This window comes from Callospermophilus lateralis, chromosome 7 (assembly GCF_048772815.1).
Source record: "Callospermophilus lateralis isolate mCalLat2 chromosome 7, mCalLat2.hap1, whole genome shotgun sequence".
NCBI lineage: Eukaryota > Metazoa > Chordata > Mammalia > Rodentia > Sciuridae > Callospermophilus > Callospermophilus lateralis.
Window position 1 is genome coordinate 140,351,170 of NC_135311.1, and position 21,098 is coordinate 140,372,267.

Below are 21,098 nucleotides of genomic sequence, written 5' to 3' on the forward strand. Positions count from 1 at the left end.
TTGAGGTCAGCCTCAGCAAGTTAACAAGGCTCCCAGCAACTTAGAGAAGACTCTGTCTCAGAATTAAATAAGTAAATAAAAAGGACTGGCTCTGTGGTAAAGCACCCCTGGGTTAAATCCAAGGTATATATAAAAAAAGCAGCATTGGTTTCTGGGACAAGGCCGTGGTGCTGTGCCTGGCACCCCTTTGCCAGGTCTTGGAGGGGGCTGGTAGGCAAGTGACATGGGTCTGACCCTGCACCTTGTCCTGCCTGACCCTTGTCACCAGGACCTCAGGAAGGGCCTGGCCTATCCACCACCTGCCCATCCACTTATTTCCTCTGGGGCTCCAGCTGCCTAGCTATTGATTCCCGGAGCTACTGCCTCACAGCTGAGCTGTTGAAGTAGATTCTTTGTAGCATCACAGAGGGAGGGAGCAGTGGGAATCCCAGTCCCGTCCCGAGCGTGGCCAGAAGAGGGCCTTGGGTAAAGCCACCTATGTGTGAATCCCGCTGCTGGACCTCTCCCGCTCTGCTTCTCCTGGCAGTGGGTTGGGCCACTGGGGGTGCTCACTGCCCCGTGGCTAGCTTCAACTTGCCGGCCTTTCCCTGGGGGGCAGCTGTGGGAGGGGCCTGCCCTGCCTGCTTGTAGGAAGGGCTTTTGGCCTCAGGATGTAGCTCTGGGGGATAAGCATGGACCACAGGCGGGTGGGTGTGCCTTTGGTGGCTCTGCTGAGGCGGACAGGGGCTTCCTTGGCTGGGGTGGGGACAGTGTAGGGGCAGGGGCTCTTGGCAGAGGGCCAGTGCTTTGGCCTGGCAGACAAACGTGGGTCAGATCAATCTCTGGCTTTCCCTTTCCCTGCTGTGTGACCCTGCTGGGACACTCCCTGTGTCCCCAGCCCTCATGACTCCTCTGAAAAGGGAGATGGTAAAACCTCATTGGGTCACCTCATGAAGTGGCAGTTGGTGATCATGACCCTTGTTCTCAGGGCCTGGAGTGAGGAAGAAGATTAAAGGCTCCAAAGACGGGAAGAAGAAGGGCAAGGGGAAGAAGGTGGCTGGGCTCAAGTTCCGCTTTGGGGGTATTGGTGGCAAGAGGAAGAGGGGCTCTTCGGTGAGTGTGTTTGTGGGCATGCATACTAAGTGGGTGCATGTGTGCGTGTGCATGCAGATGGGTGAATGTGTGTATGTGCGTGTGTGCTGGGGAGGGCCCGGGGGACCGAGGACAGTGGGCTTTCCTTTCATTCTCCTAAGCCGGCTGGGGGCTGGGCCCCCTCCCCCTCCATTCTACCTGCATGCCTGCTGGGCTTTTCCTGTGGCTCTGGTGGGGTAGAGGCTGGATCTTTCCAAGGGCCCCTCTAGCTTGGGCTCTGGGCAGGAACTTTCCCCAGCCCACAATCTCTGGCTCCTGCTGCCACAGCTGCGGCTCCATCCAGGTAGCAGGGTACACTGGGAGGGTGGGGCCCAGGGAGGTAGTATGTAGGTCTAGGCTAAGCTCTGACCCCAGGGTCAGAGCCCAAGCCAGTGTCTCTGCCTTGCTCGCTCCCTTCTCTGTGTGTGGAGAGTTTTTTCCCCTCACCTCAGCCCTGCAAGGTGAGAGGAAGTTGGAAGCTGTTGAGTTTAGCTGCTCTGAAGGGGAATATGGAGCAGAAGGGATGGCCCACCCCAGACCCGGTGGTCCAGGTCAGCTTAGCAAACACTTGATGAGCACCTGCTGTGTCCAGCAGGCATATCTAGGGAGAGAGCGTGCAGACAGGCCACGCCACACCTGGCTCAGCACTGGCCTGTGGGTTCAGCCAAGGAGAGGTCTGGGGAGACTCCTTGGGTGGGGGTTCCTTAGGTCTGCCCCTTGCAGGGAGTTTGGCAGGATGGAGGGTAGGGCCTGGGGAGTGGTGTGGAGGTGCAAATGTGGAAGTGTCTGGGGGCTGGAGAGCAGGGCTCAGTGGGTGGGTGGACATCAAGCTGGGCCAGTGGGCTGGGCTATGGCATGAGGCTTCTATCTGGATGTGGGGGATGTGAACCCCAGGGAGCAGTCTCCAAAGCCTCCTCTGGCCCTTCATCACCCCACCCCACCAATCCAGGCAAGCAAAGTCCTTGGATGAGCCCTGGGTATCCCTGGCTCAGAGGCCCCTCCCTTCATCTGCAGAGTGAGGAAGATGAGCGGGAGGAGTCGGATTTGGATAGTGCCAGCATCCACAGCTCCTCTGTGCGCTCTGAGTGCTCTGCAGCCCTGGGCAAGAAGAGCAAAAGGCGGCGCAAGAAGAGGAGGAGTGAGTGGGGCTTCCTGTTGCAGGGCTGTCAGGCCCTCCTGGTAGATATGGGGGCATTGCCGAGCCTCCCCTGGGGACGTGGGGAGGCATCCTCAGACCTCAGCCTCCCCTGGTATTGGCCAGGAAGATGCTCTGTTGTTCCTCAACTGCCCTGGTCTCTTCTATCACAAGAGAGGGGTGTCCTGAGGAAGAAATAGGATCCTTGGTGTGAACCACCAGGGGTCTGCGCTGGCAGGTAGGGCTGGAGAAACTCATCCACTGGCCACCCTGTCACCCACCCCTTTCCCTACCCACCAACACCCCTTCATCCTCTCACTCCCTAGTTTCATCCCTCTGTCCCACCTTTCCTCCCTCTCTTTTATCTTTCTGTCCATCCATTTTTCTGTTCCTCCATCCACCTTTCTCTCCTTTTCCTTATATCTGTCTTCCATCCATCTCTTCGCTTTTCCTACCTAAGCCATCCCCAGCATTTGTTCACTCCATAGGCCCACCCACCCACCCAACCATTCCTCCACCCCCCCACCCATTCACCCCATCCTGTCCACACACTCACCAATTCATCCATCCAGCATCTATTAAGCACCTACTGAATACCTGTCAGGCAAGGGCGATGGAGATGGTTGTGCATCACTAGGGGGTCGGCCCCTCCACTGCTGCCTTTTCCCCCTCTCCAGTTGACGATGGTGATGGCTATGAGACGGACCACCAGGACTACTGCGAGGTGTGCCAGCAGGGGGGGGAGATCATCCTGTGTGACACCTGCCCGCGGGCCTACCACCTCGTCTGCCTCGACCCGGAGCTGGAGAAGGCTCCCGAGGGCAAGTGGAGCTGCCCGCACTGCGTAAGCCCCGGTAGAGGCGGCCGCAGGGGAGGGCAGGGACGGCACCTGGCTCTTTGGACCCGGTGCCATCACCCGTGGGGGGGGAGTCGGGCCGGGAGCTGGGGGACCCGGCCCAAGGTGCCTCCACCTGGACACCCCTCCAGGAGAAGGAGGGCATCCAGTGGGAGCCGAAGGATGACGACGAGGAGGAGGAGGAGGGCGGCTGTGAGGAGGAGGAGGACGACCACATGGAGTTCTGCCGGGTGTGCAAGGACGGCGGCGAGCTGCTGTGCTGCGACGCCTGTCCCTCCTCCTACCACCTGCACTGCCTCAACCCGCCGCTGCCCGAGATCCCAAACGGTGAATGGCTCTGCCCGCGCTGTACTGTGAGTGTTACGCCGCCCCGCCCCGCCCCGCCCCGCAGGCCCCGCCCCGCCCCGCCCACCCTGCTCGAGGCCCCGCCCCCGGGCCTGTGTGGCTTCTGAATGCCCTTTCTTCGCAGCTGCCCGTCAGCGAGCGTTTACTCTGCCCCAAGTGTTTGGCACAGACCTCATTCCCTTAGCCTTACTGAGCGTTCAAGAGCCAGGCTTTTGTTATGCCCATTTTTAGAGGAGAAAATTGAGGCTCAGGAAAGGAAGTGAAGTGACTTAGGGCCACATAGCTGCAGAACTGTCCACTCAGACCCAGATCTTTAGAGCCACCCTGGCCCTGGCTGTGTCCCAAGACTGGGGTAATGGGACGCTTAAACCCCAGCTTCTGCAGGGAGGCGGGAGTGCTTCCCCTCACTGCCTCCCCAAGTGATGGGCCTCCCTGCCCTGTGGTCCTGCCTGTGCTGTGGCTAGCCCTGGCCACTGTGTACCTGGGCTTGTGTTGTGTCTGTGCCTGTGTGTCTGTGTTGCATAGGAGCCTGGGAGCCCTGTTGGACAGGGGCAGCCTTCTTAGCTGTTCTGCAAAACCCCCTGTGATGAGAGGTGGCAGGAGCTTAGTTCTGTCCAGGTCCTTCCCTGTAGGGTAGGGATGGAGGTAGGTCAGGGTTGGGCAAGGAGGTGTCCCATCTACCTACCAGAGCCAGTGGAGGAGGCTGGTCCTACCTGACTCCCCGTCTCCTCTCCTACTCTGCTCCTTGGCCTTTGCTCTCACTAAGCTAAAGCAAGGCTGGCTGTGGGGCTTTGTGGCATGCAGTGTGTACCCGAAAGCCTTCCTATGTGGTTGGCACCACAGTAGTTCTAGACGTGGAGGAGGGTGAGGCCCTATTTTGAAGATGAGAAAACAGACTCAGGGCTGTACCTAACCCCAGGTGGCTTGACAAAGATATGTGGACAAATGGTGCCAGGGGTGGGACCTGCCCCCTCCAGCAGAGCTGTCTCTTGACATGCACAATCTCTGCCCCAGCCCAGCTGTGGCTCAGAACTGCCTCCTGCAAGGGCCAGGGCTGCTCAGAGCCCTTTCAGGGTAGCGTGCTCAGTGCACAGGTGGTGGATCTGTGGCCCCTGCATTCTCACTTCTGCCAGCCAGCAATTCCCTGGAGCCCAGCGTCCATCAGGACCCCAGTATGTTTCTGGGCTGATGGAGACTGGGTTTCTGACCCAGCCAGCTCAGATACACAGTGCCTGGATGGTTGCAGCCCCGCCTGGGGTGAGGCAGGGGACAGAGCTGCATTGTCCTTCAGTGCCAGGCAGGAGCTTGTCCCCACAGGTGCTTGTGGTCAGGATATGATGTGGCATGGTTTCAGGTGGGTTTAGGCAGGGAATGGGCAGTGGGAGGACCCATAAGTGGGGGAACGCTGCAGTCTTGGGCTCTGCTCCCTGCTCCGCTGTTCCTTGCTGAGTGCGCCACGTTTTCTCCATCTGTCCTGTGTGTATGGCCATCTCCTCACCTGGCTCAGGTTTTCCAGGTGTGAGGAAGCTCACAGTCAAGTGCAAAGGACGCACATGGACTCATTGTTGCCCATCTCCTGCAGGCACAGCATGTGCTGGTTCCCGTGGACAGGGGTGGGTGCCGTGGAGTCACTGTGGTATTCCTCTGACTTGGGGACTCTGCATCTGGTTGGAGGGAGTCTGTGTGACAGCCTGATGTTGTGGGAGCCCTGGGGTGCAGCCCTGTGCCTAAGCCCTGAACTTGGGGACCCTCTTGTGTCCACAGTGTCCCCCACTGAAGGGCAAAGTCCAGCGGATCCTACACTGGAGGTGGACAGAGCCCCCGGCTCCCTTCACGGTGGGACTGCCAGGACCAGATGTGGAGCCGGGAATGCCCCCACCCAAGCCCCTGGAGGGTATCCCAGAGAGAGAGTTCTTTGTCAAGTGGGCTGGGCTCTCCTACTGGCACTGCTCCTGGGTGAAGGAGCTACAGGTGAGGCACGTGGGCGGGTGTGGCTGTGCTAGGCATGGCCTGGTGTGAGACTCTTGGCCCTCCTGGATGATGAGGAAGGGGCTGACACACAGTGCCCACCCACTGGGGGAAGGGCATTGCTGGGAGTGGGCAGCTGAGGGGGAGGGTCGTCCTGCCTGGATCAGGGCTGGGAGTAGGGAGCTGGGTGAGGGACACAAAGACACAGCCCACCTCCTCCCTGGTAACTGCCGGGCTCTGTGAGCAGCTGGAGCTATACCACACGGTGATGTATCGCAACTACCAAAGAAAGAATGACATGGATGAGCCGCCACCCTTTGACTATGGCTCTGGTGATGAGGACGGCAAGAGCGAGAAGAGGAAGAACAAGGACCCTCTGTACGCCAAGATGGAGGAACGCTTTTACCGCTATGGCATCAAGCCCGAGTGGATGATGATCCATCGCATCCTGAACCACAGGTGTGTGCCCTGGGTGGTGACAGCCCTGAGCCTCACTGGAGGTGGACACCTGTGGTCCATTCACTCTGTAAGATGGGCACAGGGCTGGGAGCCTGGACCCTTTGGGGCTGCTGCTCAGAGCCACGTATGGGTGCAGTGGGGCAGGAGGAAGAGACCACGGGCTCCCCGCTGCTGGTGATCTGACTGTCCAGCTAGAAGGGCTCTCTGCCCAGGATACACTTGTACCTGCTTGTAGAGGGCAGTGGCAGAGTCATATGGAGAAAAGAGGAACTTGACAACCAGCCTGTAAACCTTACACAGAGCGGAAATGGGGTTGGGGAGGCTTGCATTCTCGGGATCCCGCTGAGTCAGCTGGATGCCCACAGGAGGGTTTTGAGGACCAGAAAGGCTAGGGTGCAGGGGTTTAGCGTTCTCCACGTTTATCACAGCAGCCAACATCGGGCAGTGTGGGGGACCAGCAAGGTTAAATCAGTGTCCCAAGCCTCACAACAGGTGGCAGAGCAGAGGGAACAGGTGCATCTGGGGGTAGGATAACTCTCTTAGCCACTGTGCTAACCTCTGTGCCCCTGTGGCAGCTTATTTGAGCAGTCTGGGAATTCTCCAGATGACTTGGTGACCGTAGGCTGCAGGAGGCCAGGATGAGGAGGCCGAGGGTTCTGAGAGAACATTTGGCTTCCACGTGGTGGACAGTGGCAGCACCTGCAGATTCTCTAGCTCAGGTACTAGGAAGCAGGTGGTGGCCACCAGGGGGCCTTGGAGGGGGACCCAGCTTGGAGTACTGTACTCCCTGCTTGCGCCCTGAATTAGTGGCTCTGCCCTTGAGGGGCTCAGGATCCGGTGGCTGTTCCTGCCCTGCGTGCCTTGGGTAGTGTCTTGATAGTCAGCTGCTGGGTGCTACATGCTCCATTTCCACCCCAGCTCCCCATTTTTCTGGGATTCGTGGTTGTGGGCTCCCTGTGCCTGTCTGTCTTATGAAGTGGGCTGCTGTCAGACTGAAGGAGCTTGCAGAGGCCTTGCTGGGGTGGCCTTCAGGGCGGAGAGGCTGTGGAACTTGAAAAGGCTCCTCCCTTTGACTGTGAAGTGCCCCCGCCTGTCTCCAGACTTCACTGAGAGTGGCCCTTACTGAGGGTCAGTATCTAGAGAAGCCTGAGCCCCACAGCGTCTACCTTTGTTAAATTGCATGTTAAAAGCAGTTTTCCTCTGTGCTTCCAACGTGGAACAGGTAACTCTCCCCTGGACTTATTCCCTGGAGTCCATGTACCAACCAATTATTTGCTGAAAAAGAATCCACTGGTTTCCATGGTGACTGGGATTGGTCTTGCTTCTTGATGGTGTCCAGGCCAGCTGCAGCACTGCTCATCCACCTGTTGGCCTGGCCACTGCCCTTGAGGGGTGCACGGCCCCCCAGCCCAGCTGTGTTTCCTTGGCCTGGTCACCTGATCTACTCGGGTGGAAGTTCCTGAGGATCCTCCTGTTGGCCAGAATCAATCTGTGTGCTTCTGGGCTTGTGCATCAGGTCCCGTGCCCTTGGGGCTCTTTGGAAGAGGCCATGCCACCTGTGGGAATTGCATCTTTGCCTGCTTTTTAGAGAAAGGCCCTTCACCTGGGATGGATACTGCTCTTTTGTTTTTCCCCCAATTTTAAATACAGTTTTATTTAAGACATTGCATTTTCCAGTCCTTTGGGTTTTTAAAGTTAGAAAACAGACAAGACAGAGGAGAGAACTTTCTGTAACAGAGATTCCGAGTTCCTGTGTCCAGCCTGTGACTGGATGTGACTCATCCCTGCAGCAGAGGCTGGAAAGGACTCTGGATGCTGCTCCTGACTCCTCAGTGACCCTTCCTCTTCCAGCCTGTCACTTATCAGAGACCCTCTTCTATTGTGTGTCCTTGGGCAAGCTGCTGTACCTCTCTGGAGCCACTGCCCAGGCACCCTCCTCCTGGGTGGGCCCAGAATCCCAGGGGACCACTAGCACAAGTGGTTGTGCATCATGTGAGGCCCCCTGTATCATCGGCCCACACAGTGGCCACTGCCTGGAGTGGCTGCCCCTCCCTCACCATCTATTTGCTGTGTTGCAGCTTTGACAAAAAGGGGGATGTCCACTACCTGATCAAGTGGAAAGACCTGCCCTATGACCAGTGCACCTGGGAGATTGATGACATCGACATCCCCTACTATGACAACCTGAAGCAGGCCTACTGGGGCCACAGGTGGGCTGCGGGATCCAGCCACCAGGTGTGGGCCGCTGGGTCCCCCTCCTGACTTGAGCTCAGCTCATCTGCACCCACGCTCTTTCCCAGGGAGCTGATGCTGGGAGAGGACGCCAGACTGCCCAAGCGGCTGATCAAGAAGGGCAAGAAGCTGAAGGATGATAAGCAGGAGAAGCCGCCAGACACGCCCATTGTGGACGTGAGTTGAGAGCGGGGCAGCAGGGTAGGATGGCCGGGGCTCCCTGGCCCAGGCTTGGCTGTGGAGGAGGGCGCGTTCTCGGGACCCTCATGTGCTCGGACTCACCCACATGCCCACAGCCTGGCAGCTGGCGTGCCAGTTACACACCATGCCTACCTGCGAGGCGCGCTGGCCGGTGCATTCAGCAGAGCTCCCTGGGGTGTCTAACAGTGCCTGGCCCTTGGGTGGCACTGGGGGGTTAATGAGCCCTGAGCCCTGTTCCAGAATAATCTTTTCCCAGGGCCCTGGGCAGGGACGCACAGCAGGGTGTGAGCTGTGTGGGAGAGGCGGTGGGTCTCGTCCCTCAGGAGAACTTTCATCAGAGAGGTGCCTGCAGCCACAGCACGAAGGGCCCAGGTGATGTCCTGGGTCAAGTGGAGGCGGTGGTTCTGGCAGCCTTGAGAGTCCCCAGATCCACATTCATGCTGTCACTCACCCAACAGTAGGGACAAGTGCCCCAGCGTCAGAGGCACTGTGTGGGGCATCTGGGAAGCAGGGAGCAGGATTTGGGGGGGGGGGTCTTGACAACGTGGGTCACAGAGAATGCGACAATCAGATGTCCCTGGACGGAGAAGTACAGGGCCAGCTGGGGCGGACCTGTGGCAGCAGAGAGGCCAGGCAGGGAGCCGGCCTTCTAGCTGAGGCCTGAGGAAGGGCTGGGGCAGCAGGGAGGAGCGGGAGGGCTCCAGGGAGGAGCAGCTGCCCGTGCAGAGCCTGGAGGGTGGGCCCCGTGGCCCAGGACTCAGCGTGTCTGCACTTCTCCCTTCCCCACAGCCCACGGTCAAGTTCGACAAGCAGCCATGGTACATCGACTCCACAGGTGGCACACTGCACCCCTACCAGCTGGAGGGCCTCAACTGGCTGCGCTTCTCCTGGGCGCAGGGCACTGACACCATCCTGGCCGATGAGATGGGCCTGGGCAAGACAGTGCAAACCATCGTGTTCCTGTACTCCCTGTACAAAGAGGTGGGCATGCTGGCAGGTGGGTGGGCAGAGGCCGGCGCCAGCTCTGGGCACACAGATTCACTGCCTCAGTCTCTCTTGGCAGGGCCACTCCAAGGGGCCCTACCTGGTCAGTGCGCCCCTGTCTACCATCATCAACTGGGAACGTGAGTTCGAGATGTGGGCCCCCGACTTCTACGTGGTCACCTATACAGGGGACAAGGAGAGCCGCTCTGTGATCCGCGAGAACGAGTTTTCCTTTGAGGATAATGCCATTCGGAGCGGGAAGAAAGTGTTCCGCATGAAGGTGAGCGTCCTTGTCCCCGGAAGGTGCCTGGTCTCCCTGGGGCGCAGAAGCCCTGCAGTGTGCCCCTTCCCTGCCCCGTGGAGGTGAGGTGCAGGCTGGCACAGGGCTTCTGCAGAGGAGACTTCCGGCTGGTACTAGCATCTTAAACAGAGGTGCTGGCTTCCCGGTGAAGACTCTAGGGGAGGATCCAGCCTTCCTGCTGCTTCCTGCCTCTGGTGCTGTCCCTGGCTTAGGGCTGCATCCCTCGTCCCTCGTCTTGGTCTGGTCACCTGGTTTTCTCCCCTTTGTGTCTGACTTCTGTGTTCTTATAAAGAGACCAATCACAGTGCTCACACAACCACCTGATCCGGCATGACCTCAACTAACTGCCAAGAGAGACCCGCAAAGACCCGTTTGCAAGAAAGCTTCTAGGTGGACTGGAGTTTAGGGAAGACGTTGCTCAACCCTGTACACCATCGGTGTACCTCCGGCAAGTCGCTGGGTCTCTCTGTGTTTTAGAGTCTTCTCAGAAAAATGGGGCTAACAGACCCCTTTACACAGCTGTTGGGAGGGTCATGGTTAGGAAAAGCTGGGCAGGGCCTCCTGACTCCATACTGCTAACCCCCAGGGGTTTGTCTTAGGGCAGGCGCTGAGCCAACAGCTCCTGTTAGGAGGAGGGGGCCGAGATCCTGCATTCGATTTACTAGGACTTTTATTTATTTATTTATTCTGCAGTGCTGGGGATTGAACCCAGGGGATTGCACCCAGGGCCTTGCCCTTGCTCGGCAAGTGCTATACCACTGAGCTAAATCCCCAGTGAGATTCTGCATTTGAAACAAAGTCATAGCTGACACGGATGTACCAACTTCTGGTACCTTGGCCACACATTGAGCAGAAAAAGGCGGTGCATCGGCAGGCCCCAGCTAAACATCAGCACTCATGTTAGCTCCCGTGCTGGGGGCTGGCAGTGTCTCCCAGCCCCTCCAGAATGTGTTGTCTTGGCTTCGTTGATGGTCTCTGAGCAGCCATTCAGGTTCCTAGGAGAGGCTCAGAAACTGTCTGCTGAAGGAACCACAACTAGATCAGTGATCCCAAGGTGGCTTTTTAGACAGATGAGCCTATGAGCCTGGGGGGTCACAAAGAATCCCCCCTTAGCTCCCTCTGGGGTCTGGCTATGGCTGGGCATTTCAAAGTCTTCACTCCCTTATTTATTATTTTATATATTTTTTGTTTTGTGTACTTAATGATTTTATATATTTTTCAACCAGGAATTGAACCCAGGGGCGCTTAACCACTGAGCCACATCTCCAGCCCATTTTATTTTTTATTTTGAGCCAGGTTCTCAATAAGTTGTTTAGGGCCTTACTAAGTTGCTGAGGCTAGCCTTAAACTTGTGATTCTACTGCCTCAGCCTCCTGAGCTGCTGGGATTGCAGGCATGGCCACTGCCCTCAGCTCTTCCCTTATTCTATTAAAAAATTGTGGTAAAATGCACATAAATTTACCATTTTAACCATTTAAGAGTACATACTCAGGAGTGTTAAGGACGTTCACGTTATCATGAAACCAATCTCCAGAACCCTTTCCACCTGGCAGAATGGAAGCTGTCTCCACTAAACACCGACGGCCCATCCGACACCTGCCAGCCCCGGCAACCACCTCGTGCGTTGTGTCCGAGACTCTGACTCCTCCAGGAGCGTCAGGCCGGTGGAGTCGTACAGCGTGACTCCTTAGCAGAAGGCCTTCAGGGTTCATCCACTGTGAGGCCTGGGTCAGAGTGGCCATCTGTTTTCAGGCTGAGTGTTCCCCACCGGGTGGACGGACTGTGTTTTATTTCATCTGTGGACGGGCCCTTGGGCTGCTTCTCCGCCTGGCCGTCAGGAACAGTGCTGAGGACGTTGGTTGTCCCGCTGTCTCTCCGTCTCCATCCACGCCTCCCCTGGGGGTGTACTCAGGGCAGGGTTGCAGGACCACGGGGTCATTCTGGTTTTGACTTTGTGAGGAACAGAGTGAGCTCTTCCAGTCCTCGTGCCTGTCCTCACTGACCTGGGTGAGGGGCCTGGGGCTGGGGCTGGGAATAAGCTGATCAAGGTCCCAGCTCAAGAGGCTGGGGCTGGTACAAAGCCTCTGGCCAGCTTTCCCTCTGCCCCCTCTGATCCCCTCACACGGGCGCTTGTCACTGGGAGAGATGGGTGTGGACTGGCCAGGATGTGGGGCCCGGTGCAGGGTGAGAGCTCTTCGTTCTAATGCAGGAGAACTGCTTCTTCCTTTCTTCATGGGCTTGTCTGACCCGCCGTTCTGTGTTTTAGGCATTTAATGTCCCCTTCCCTTTGTCTGGAGATAGTGGGTGAATGCAGAGCCTCAAGGCACCGGGGGCCCACCCTGTAACTTGGGGCATAGAATGTGCACCTAGCCCCCTCCCCACCAGCATTCAGGCCCAAGCAAAGTGTGACAGTGGTCACTGAGCAGAGGCAGGGGAGCAGAGGCCCGTCCCACACACCTGGGACCTCAAGTGAAGCTCCCAGCTCCAGCCCACGTCCCACCGTCCCACAGGACTCTTTTTTTTTTTTTTTTTTTTTTTTTTTACAAGTTACAAACTCAATATTAAAACGATTTAGAATTTCACATCAGCAAATACAAGGCATGAAACCCCCAGTGTGGAGTCTCTTTCTTCTGTTTGAGCCCCGACTCTGTCATTTGTTACCTGGGAGAGTTATCCAGCCTGAGATCCCGTGAACTTGAAGTAGGGACAATGACAGTTCAGCTCATAGAGTTCCTGAGGATAAGATGAGAGTTGAGGAAGAAGCGCAGGGCTGGCCCCACACCACCTGAGCAGTGAGCGGCAGCTCTCCTGTTATTAAACAGTCATCTCCGCACCGCCATCCACACGGTCCCCGAGACTGGTTCTGGGGCCCACAGGACACCAGAATCCTCAGGTGCTCAAGTCCCTTGTATAAAATATGACGTATGCCCACCCTCCCATATACGCTATCACCTCTGGCTTCTTACAGTGCTAACTTACAGGACACTTGTGACTTTTGCTTACGGGTGAGTGGTGCCACGCTGGATTGTTCAGGGCATAACAGCAAGGATAATGACAGGTGCGGGATTTCTCCTAAATACTTCCCACCCAGGTTGGCTGCATCTGTCGGTGTGAAACCACGGTACGGAGGGGAAACTGGGTTGAGTTTTCTTTGTCTGCAGCACTCCCCTCTTGCGGGTTCTATCCTCTGGGCCTCAGCTGCCTCCCTCTGTCTCCCCTCCTGTCCTGGGCTGGCCAGGCTCCGGAGCTCCAGGAGCCTGACTCTGCCTCGCAGATCGATCTGCCTAGCCCCCAGCTGCCTCCTCCCCAATGTTCCTCTTCCCTGCAGAAAGAAGTGCAGATCAAGTTCCACGTCCTCCTCACCTCCTACGAGCTCATCACCATCGACCAGGCCATCCTGGGCTCCATCGAGTGGGCCTGCCTCGTGGTGGACGAGGCCCACCGGCTCAAGAACAACCAGTCCAAGGTAGGCAGTGCTGGCCGTGCGGCTGGGGCCCACTCAGATTGGGGTCACCTTGTGCCCCCATGACTGCCCCTCTGCTCCCCGCAGTTCTTCAGGGTCTTGAACAGCTACAAGATCGATTACAAGCTGCTGCTGACGGGGACGCCCCTTCAGAACAACCTGGAGGAACTCTTCCATCTCCTCAACTTCCTGACTCCAGAGAGGTTCAAGTGCGTCCCCTGCGCCTGGCCGGTGGGGTGGAGGTGCTTGGGGCACAGTGAGGACGTTATCGATGTCCTGGTGCAGGAGGGGCGTGGCACAGGCTCTGCCATGCTTGGTGGGTCCCAACTGCTGCTAAGCCTGCGATTTCCCCTCAGCTCTGCCCTGGAAGGCTCTTCCCCAGGGCACCTTCTGGGCTCCTGTCTGTGTCCCCTGCCCTCTTCCCCACCTTCAGGTGACCCATGTGAGCAACAGTGATGGGAGGCAGAGGCCAGGGCAGGGGAGGGTGGAGATGGAACCTGCTTCCCCAGCCTTTTTGTTACCCACACCACATTCCTGCTCAGAATGAAGGGCTCAGGGTGAGGAGGGCTGACTCTGGAATCAGGAGGTGTTGAGCCGGGAGCAGGTTTTGGCCGGCTGCATAACCTTGGACCCCTTGGCCTCAGTCGCTGGTTTGTCGTCTGGTTGACAGTCCTGGAGAGCTCCCACCCAGGATGCCTCAAGGATGCAAAGATCCTGTGTGGCAGAAAGAGGGGGCTGTGGCGTGTGGGTGACGCAGGCTTCTGCTGACGGCTACTTGGGGCAGTGCCTGGGCCCCCTGCCCTACGCCCTGTGCTGCCTGAGCTCTCTGCCCCGGCCCCTTTACCCTAACCCTGAGTTCCTCTGCAGAGGCCTGTGTGTCCTGGGCCTCTGCTGCCGGCCCTCAGCCCTGTCTGTGTTGCAGCAACCTGGAGGGTTTCCTGGAGGAGTTTGCTGACATCTCCAAGGAGGACCAGATCAAGAAGCTGCATGATCTGCTGGGGCCCCACATGCTCCGGCGGCTCAAGGCCGACGTTTTCAAGAACATGCCGGCCAAGACAGAGCTGATCGTCCGCGTGGAGCTGAGCCAGATGCAGAAGTGCGTGGCCGGGCTCAGCCACCTGGGGGTCACCGGCCTCTGCCCCGCCCGAAGGCCCCAAGCTGGCCTTCCTGGGCCCCTCCCTGGGATGGTGGAGGCCTGGGCTCACCTTCGCCGACCCTTCCTTCTTGGGGCTCTTCTCAGATCGCAGTGTCTGTGCTGCCTGAGTTCTAGCAGGGTCTGGCACCCGACCATTTGCCGGGTGATTTCCCCTGGTGACCCCACCTCTGGGGCTCCACAGGGTCTCTCTGCCAGAGCTGCCTGGCAGGGGCCCCAGCCTCCCTGAGGGGCAGAGTGAGCCCCTTGGAGGCCGGAGGCCGGGTGCACAGAGCGCCTTGCCTGTGTCCATTGCAGGAAGTACTACAAGTTCATCCTCACGCGGAACTTCGAGGCGCTGAACTCCAAGGGGGGCGGGAACCAGGTGTCCCTGCTCAACATCATGATGGACCTGAAGAAGTGCTGCAACCACCCCTACCTCTTCCCTGTGGCTGCAGTGGTAGGTGCCTGCACCCGGGCCCTGGGCCCTTGGGCCCTCAGCTCCCCCGAAGACCTGGAGGTGGCCTGGGTCCCCTTCATGCCAGAAGTTTCTGAAACCTGCCTTTGTCCACTGCCTGGCTCAGTCTTCTCCTTCCCTTGGGCCCTCCCCATGATGCATAGAGTCAAGGGGCCACCAGGTCACCCCAAAGACCCCTCCTTTCCTAGTGCCAGGGCTCCAGGGCAGGATTTGAGGGCTGTGCCCAGTCCCTAAGGAGTGTGCCACCAGCTCCCAGGGGGAGTCCAACAGCCATGGGTGAGATGCTAAACCCTGGAACCATATATTTCAACCCCAGCACTATGTCCTCAGGAAAGTTAAAACTCCTCCCTGAGCCCCAACATCTTCCTCTGTAAAATAGGGACAGGAGCAGTGTCTGCCTGGAAGAGGTCTGCTGAGGGTCAGAGGAGCACGTGCATGCGGCACACCCTTGCAGGGAGCTTGGCGCCTGGCGTTCTCGGTGAACGTCAGCCTTCACCACCCAGTATCCCTGCCATTGGGTTCTAGTTTGAACCCTCTGCAGTTCTTCCTCCTTGTCCAACTCTGCTGAGCTGGACAGGGGTGTCTGTCCTGGGGTGTCCCAGCCTAGGGCAGCCTGAGATCCTTGTTGTGAGACTCAGGTGGCAGAGTATTTTGTAACTTTCTGATCAACCTGCTCAGCTGGGGTCAGAGGGTTGCCCTGCTGGATGTACCCAGTGAACGCAGGGACAAGGCCAAGTTCCTGCTAGGAAGGCTGGTGTGGCTTCACCCTCTCTTGGCTTCCTGACATCTCAGGTCTCAGGTGCCAACTAGGGAGCAAGACCAAGGACAGGGCTGGCAGGTCTGTGCCCCACCTGGGAACATGGTGCCCGGAGCCAGTGCCCACGTGATCCGCAGCCCATCCCGTGCTGTTGATCCAGCTCTGGTTTGGGCTTTGTGCTCAGCAGGGCAGACAGGGAGTTGGCCCATGGCTAGACCCTTATCTGTCCCCTGCAGCCTCCTGGGTGCCAAGCCAGGGGGGACGCTCACCATGGCCCTCTTCTGCTGTGTCCCCAGGAGGCCCCTGTCTTGCCCAATGGCTCCTATGATGGCAGCTCCCTGGTGAAGTCTTCGGGGAAGCTCATGCTGCTGCAGAAGATGCTCAAGAAGTTGCGTGATGAGGGGCACCGTGTGCTGATCTTCTCTCAGGTGGGCCACCCAGGAGCTTCAGCTGACACCCTGCAGAGAGCACCCTGCCTGATGGCTGAGTGCCTGCCTTGCCTGTGCCCTCAGGCACTAATGCTGGTCCATGTGGCTTGGGTATTGAGGATCATTCCCTTGTGTGCCCTGGCGGGAAGCAGCCGGTGGCTGGCTGAGGGCAGAGTTCAGGAGCCCCTCTCCCTGTAGATGACATCTGTCAAGATCAGCCCCACCCTCTGCCCTGTCACGCCTCCTCTGCTCTGCTCTCACCCCTGCAGCCAGGCCTGTCATTAGGGGGCCCTGGGGTTGGTTTGGGAGAACAGTGGGGCAGCTCCAGGCGCCCCTCTCTCCAGCGTGATCCTGAGGTTCACTGGCAGCATTCCTGTTGGCACAGAGAGGCAGGGCTGTTCAGCCTCAGGTCGGCTCACTTTTTCCTCCATTCCTTCATTTGCGGCCACTGTGTATCAGGCTCGGTCCTAGGTCCATGTGGGTATAGCGAACAATGATCTGGCTCCTCTTCTCAATGCCTACTTTAGAGAGGAAGAGTTTTTGAGACAGTTGCCTGAGTCTAGTCAGCTCTGTGTTGGAGGCCATAGTGATGGTCCTGCAGGATCCTATGGTTTGATCTCCCCTGGAAGTCAGGCCCAGCCAGGCCACTGCTCACAGCCAGAGTGTGGAATCCAGCTCCTCTGCACAGAGGTCAAGCAAAAACAACTGCTGCTGTCTGTCGCCCTGATCACACCCCAGGAGGGCAGTGGGCTGGAGTCCCAAGGAAGCAGGCAACCTGTGTCTGGAGATGAACCAGGCAGTGACTGGAACTTGGATCCACATTCCCCCTACACCACTGCCCCCATGAGACCTGATCTGGCAGAGTCCGCCGGGGACCACGTAGAGTGGACTGTCAGAGCACCAGAAATGTGTGCAGAGGGAGCCCCACAGAGGCAGCCTCCTCCTGTCCAAGTGAGCCAGCAAACCCAGACTCCCCAACTCACAGTGGAACTGGCTGTTAAGACATCCCACAAAACCATAATTAGAATCCACATCAAAACAGCAATAGAATTGCCTGAAAAAGACTTTCCAGAAACATGTTTAGGGTCCTCAAAAAATTAATGGATTAACCAACACCTATAAATGAAGAAGAATTTATTGAGGAGAAAGCAGGAGGTAATAAAACAAGAGCACACAGGTGATTCTGCAGAGGAATTTAGTCACTGAAATAAAACACCTCACCAGGCTGGGTAAAATTTCTACATCAACGAAGAGAACACTGATGAATTAGAACCTGGTCCCGAGGAACTTCCTAGGATGTAGCTAGACAAAGACAAGAAAAGGAGCATGGTGGTAGCCTGTGAGGCCCCAACAATCACCTGATAGGGGCCAGGGAACCATGGAGAGCAAGACTTGATGAGTTTATGGACTTGGAGAAAGACATGAGGTCTCAGATCTAAAGTGTGCCCTAGAGCTCCAGCAAGATCAATGTCAGTAAACCAAGCCCTCGGCACCTGGTAGGGAAACTAGCACTTCACACCTGAGGCTGACAAAGGAGAGGACCAGGACTGTCCATCAGTGACAGGTGACAGAGGATGGCAAAATCTCCATGTTCCGAGGCAGTGCCTGCTGGTAGTTTCATATCCAGCTGAACTATCTCAAGGCTGCTGGGCAGTCAGCAGGGTTGTGGGTGCTCAGCAGAAACTGCCTTTCTTCTGGGGAAGAGTGACATCAGGGAAGCTGTCACAGGAGGCCATATTTGAGTTCCCCAGGCAGAAAGGCGGGTAGGGGTGGGTATTGTGGGAAGAGTCTGGTTGGGAGTGTCTGTGGGGGCAGTGGGTATTGGGCCTCAGAGCCTTGACTGCTGGCTTAGGAGCTGGGACTTCATTCTGAGGGGCATGAGCAGGGGAGGCTGCTGCTCAGGGTCATGTTTGGGCTGGTGTGGAGGGTGGACTGGCTGCTGGAGGGTTGGCAGCCATGTTCCCCAGAGTCCTGTCTTGGGTCTGCCTGGGTCCTTTTTGTCTCCCTACTCAGGGGGCTGCCCTCTCCCCCCCCATCCATGGCCCTGCGGGCTCCTGGCTCCGTGGCCACTCCTCACGCCCCCCTCTTCCTGTAGATGACCAAGATGCTGGATCTTCTGGAAGATTTCCTGGAATACGAGGGCTACAAATATGAGCGGATTGATGGTGGCATCACCGGGGGCCTCCGGCAAGAAGCAATCGACAGATTCAACGGTACCCACCCCACCCGAGGGTTCTGACTAGGACCCCACTTCCGCCTCCGCTCCAGGCCAGGTTCTTAGCTGGAACCCAACTAATGTTGGGTGGACTCCACAATGACTGATGAAAGCTGACTAGTCCTTAGGTCATGACTGTGTTCTCCTAGGGTCCCTGGGGATTGAACCCCATGCCAGCACATGGTAGGCAAGAGCTCTGCCACGGAGCTACACCCCAACCTTTTTACTTATTATTATTTTTTAATCTTGAGACAGGGTTTTGATGGGTTGCCCAGGCTGACTTTGAACTTGTGATCCTCTTAGCCTCCCGAGTAGCTGCGATTGTAGGTGTGCACCGCCATGCCTGGCTTCTTAGTTTTAAATGCTAAAAGGATTTGTCCCAACGGCCCTTTTGGAGTCTGTTGGGGTTGTAGGAATCCACCTGATAACACTTACTTTGAACAGAGTTAGAAAAGCACAAGATGAAAGGCAGATGGGGGAGGGAAATTTCACCTTTGTCCTCAAATGAAGCTGGTCCTGAGGGTCTGACTGGCACGCTGAGCCTCTACTGTGGACACCAGATGAAGCCCAGTTACTAGCAGAGCCTGCCACTGACGCACAGGGAGGGTGTGACTTCCGAGGGCCTGGCTGCTGGCCTCTCGAGGGCTCTGCCGATATTTGCCGGCTGCTGGTTTGGTTTTTGCCCATCTGGACTTTAAAAATTGGCTTCCTTCTCATTCTGGCTTCCTCCCTTTGGACCAGAGCTCGGAGCGCTCATTGTCTGGGCCTAAGTGGCCGCAGGTGGGCTCCTCCCGCCTCCCTGGGTACAGGTATGGCTGCCCGTCTGTGACGGGGTCACTGTCTTGTCCTGCTTCTTTGCCAGGGACCTGTTGCTGGGGTTTCTGCCCATGATATCTCCTCCCACCCTCTGCCTGCCATCCATCCTGCTCAGGTGGCTCCATTAACCCACCCTCACCTGTTGGCCTCTCTTTCTCAGCCCCTGGGGCCCAGCAGTTCTGCTTCCTCCTCTCGACCCGGGCGGGTGGCCTGGGGATCAACCTGGCCACGGCAGACACGGTCATCATCTACGATTCAGACTGGAACCCGCACAATGACATCCAGGTCTATAGCCCCCCTGCCACCCCCATCCTTTGTACCCCCTGACCGTGGTCCTGACTCCTCCCTAGTTCCCTAGGCCTCCCCCTGCGGTGGAGGCTTTGCCCCGACTCCTCCCTCATTGCACAGAGGAGGAAACAGACCCAAGAAGGCCGGGTTGTGCAAGGCACAGAGCAAGCTGGCTGCTAACCCTGGTTTGTCCTGTCACCCTCAGGACTAGCCCTTGCTGCCCTTGAAAGGTTGCTGTTTGTTTGTAATGTGTGCAGCTCCCCATGGCCCACCACCGTGTGGCTCCCTTTCCATGCAGCACACAGACCACTCTCCCCTGCACGCACCTGTGGTCACGGTTAGTTCCACCTGCCAGGCACATTTTCATCCAGTCCCAGCCTGGCTGCCACATCCACACAAGGCTGGGCATTCAGGTGACCCTCCCATGGTTATGAACTCCTGGGAAGCTCCCTGGCCCATGGCACCCCACCCCATACCCAGCGTCCTCGCTCAGATCCTGGTACTGAGCTCCAGGTCTCCCCAGGCCTTCAGCCGTGCCCACCGCATTGGGCAGAACAAGAAGGTAATGATCTACCGCTTCGTGACCCGGGCCTCTGTGGAGGAGCGCATCACGCAGGTGGCCAAGCGCAAGATGATGCTCACCCACCTGGTGGTGCGTCCGGGCCTGGGCTCCAAGTCGGGGTCCATGACCAAGCAGGAGCTGGATGACATCCTCAAGTTCGGCACCGAGGAGCTCTTCAAGGACGACGTGGAGGGTGGGCCTCCCTTCCACAGGAGTCTGGTGGGGGTTCAAGGGTGACCCTGCGTGAGGAGCCCCTGTCCAGGATCCCTACCAGTCCCACCATGCACAGCCTCCCTCTCCTCAGCTCCTGCCCGTGTCTCCTTCCTCAGTGGGCCAGGGTGGCATCTGTCCACTGCCCACCAGCCCTGCAGCCCCTCTGTGCCACCACATCAGCGCCCTTCCTCTGCCCTCCAGGTATGATGTCGCAGGGCCAGAGGCCTGTAACGCCTATCCCTGATGTGCAGCCCTCCAAAGGGGGAGCCCTGGCTGCCAGCGCAAAGAAAAAACACGGCAGCACCCCACCAGGTAGGGAGGCCCACTTGAGTCCAGCCCAGAGCTGCTCCCCTGGTGAAGGGGGTGCCCTTGATGCTCCCCCAGGGAGTGGGGCTGTTGCACCTGTGCAAGTGACAGCCAGGTTTTCTCCCAACGGGTTGCTCTACTCCTTGGCCCAGACTGGAAGAGACCAGAGGTTGGGCTTGAACACTCCCTATGTCCCCATAATGCACTGTATCTGCTGCTCAGGTGACAACAAGGACGTGGAGGACAGCAGTGTGATCCACTATGATGATGCGGCCATCTCCAAGCTGCTGGACCGGAACCAGGATGCCACCGACGACACGGAGCTACAGAACATGAATGAGTACCTCAGCTCCTTCAAGGTGGCGCAGTACGTGGTGCGCGAAGAGGATGGCGTGGTAAGGTCCCTTGACTGCCTCTGCCTTTCTGTGATCCTCTGCCCTGACTCTGTCCCTGCCAGGCCCGGCCCTTCACCTTGCTCCACCTGCCTGGCCCGCTCTCTAGCCTATCAGGCCCTGCCCTGTGGCCTTGCTCCACCCACCAGGCCCCGCCCCTAGCCTATGCTCTGCCCATCAGGCTCCTCCCTCCAGCCCCATGCCCCCACCCCATCAGACCCCGCCCTGTGGCCTTGCCCCACTAGCCAGGACCTGCCTTTCCTCCCCGGCTCTGTCCCTCAGGCCCTGCCCTGTGGCCTTGCTCCACCCACCAGGCCCCCCACCTCTAGCCTGTGCTCTGCCCATCAAGCTCCTCCCTCCAGCCCCAGCCCCCCCCATCAGGCCCCGCCCTGCAGCCTTGCTCCACCCACAAGGACCTTCCCTCTTTAGTGCTCTGCTCATCAGGCCGCGCTCTGTC

The 21,098-nt window shown here is 58.0% G+C and overlaps 1 protein-coding gene across 1 annotated transcript in view; it reads left to right on the forward strand.

Moving 5' to 3' along the window:
* Chd5 (chromodomain helicase DNA binding protein 5) overlaps window positions 1-21,098 on the forward strand; it is a 56,240-nt gene that overhangs the window by 19,957 nt on the left and 15,185 nt on the right. The window contains exons 6-25 of the mRNA XM_076863415.2: window positions 968-1,092; window positions 2,125-2,248; window positions 2,923-3,089; window positions 3,233-3,454; window positions 5,211-5,417; window positions 5,662-5,873; window positions 7,952-8,083; window positions 8,174-8,282; window positions 9,096-9,287; window positions 9,370-9,570; window positions 12,920-13,057; window positions 13,142-13,263; window positions 13,977-14,150; window positions 14,505-14,646; window positions 15,718-15,849; window positions 17,945-18,062; window positions 19,041-19,165; window positions 19,692-19,923; window positions 20,145-20,255; window positions 20,472-20,644. Of these exons, the coding sequence (XP_076719530.2) occupies window positions 968-1,092; window positions 2,125-2,248; window positions 2,923-3,089; window positions 3,233-3,454; window positions 5,211-5,417; window positions 5,662-5,873; window positions 7,952-8,083; window positions 8,174-8,282; window positions 9,096-9,287; window positions 9,370-9,570; window positions 12,920-13,057; window positions 13,142-13,263; window positions 13,977-14,150; window positions 14,505-14,646; window positions 15,718-15,849; window positions 17,945-18,062; window positions 19,041-19,165; window positions 19,692-19,923; window positions 20,145-20,255; window positions 20,472-20,644 (3,158 nt within the window). The remainder of the gene's footprint in view (window positions 1-967; window positions 1,093-2,124; window positions 2,249-2,922; window positions 3,090-3,232; window positions 3,455-5,210; window positions 5,418-5,661; window positions 5,874-7,951; window positions 8,084-8,173; window positions 8,283-9,095; window positions 9,288-9,369; window positions 9,571-12,919; window positions 13,058-13,141; window positions 13,264-13,976; window positions 14,151-14,504; window positions 14,647-15,717; window positions 15,850-17,944; window positions 18,063-19,040; window positions 19,166-19,691; window positions 19,924-20,144; window positions 20,256-20,471; window positions 20,645-21,098) is intronic.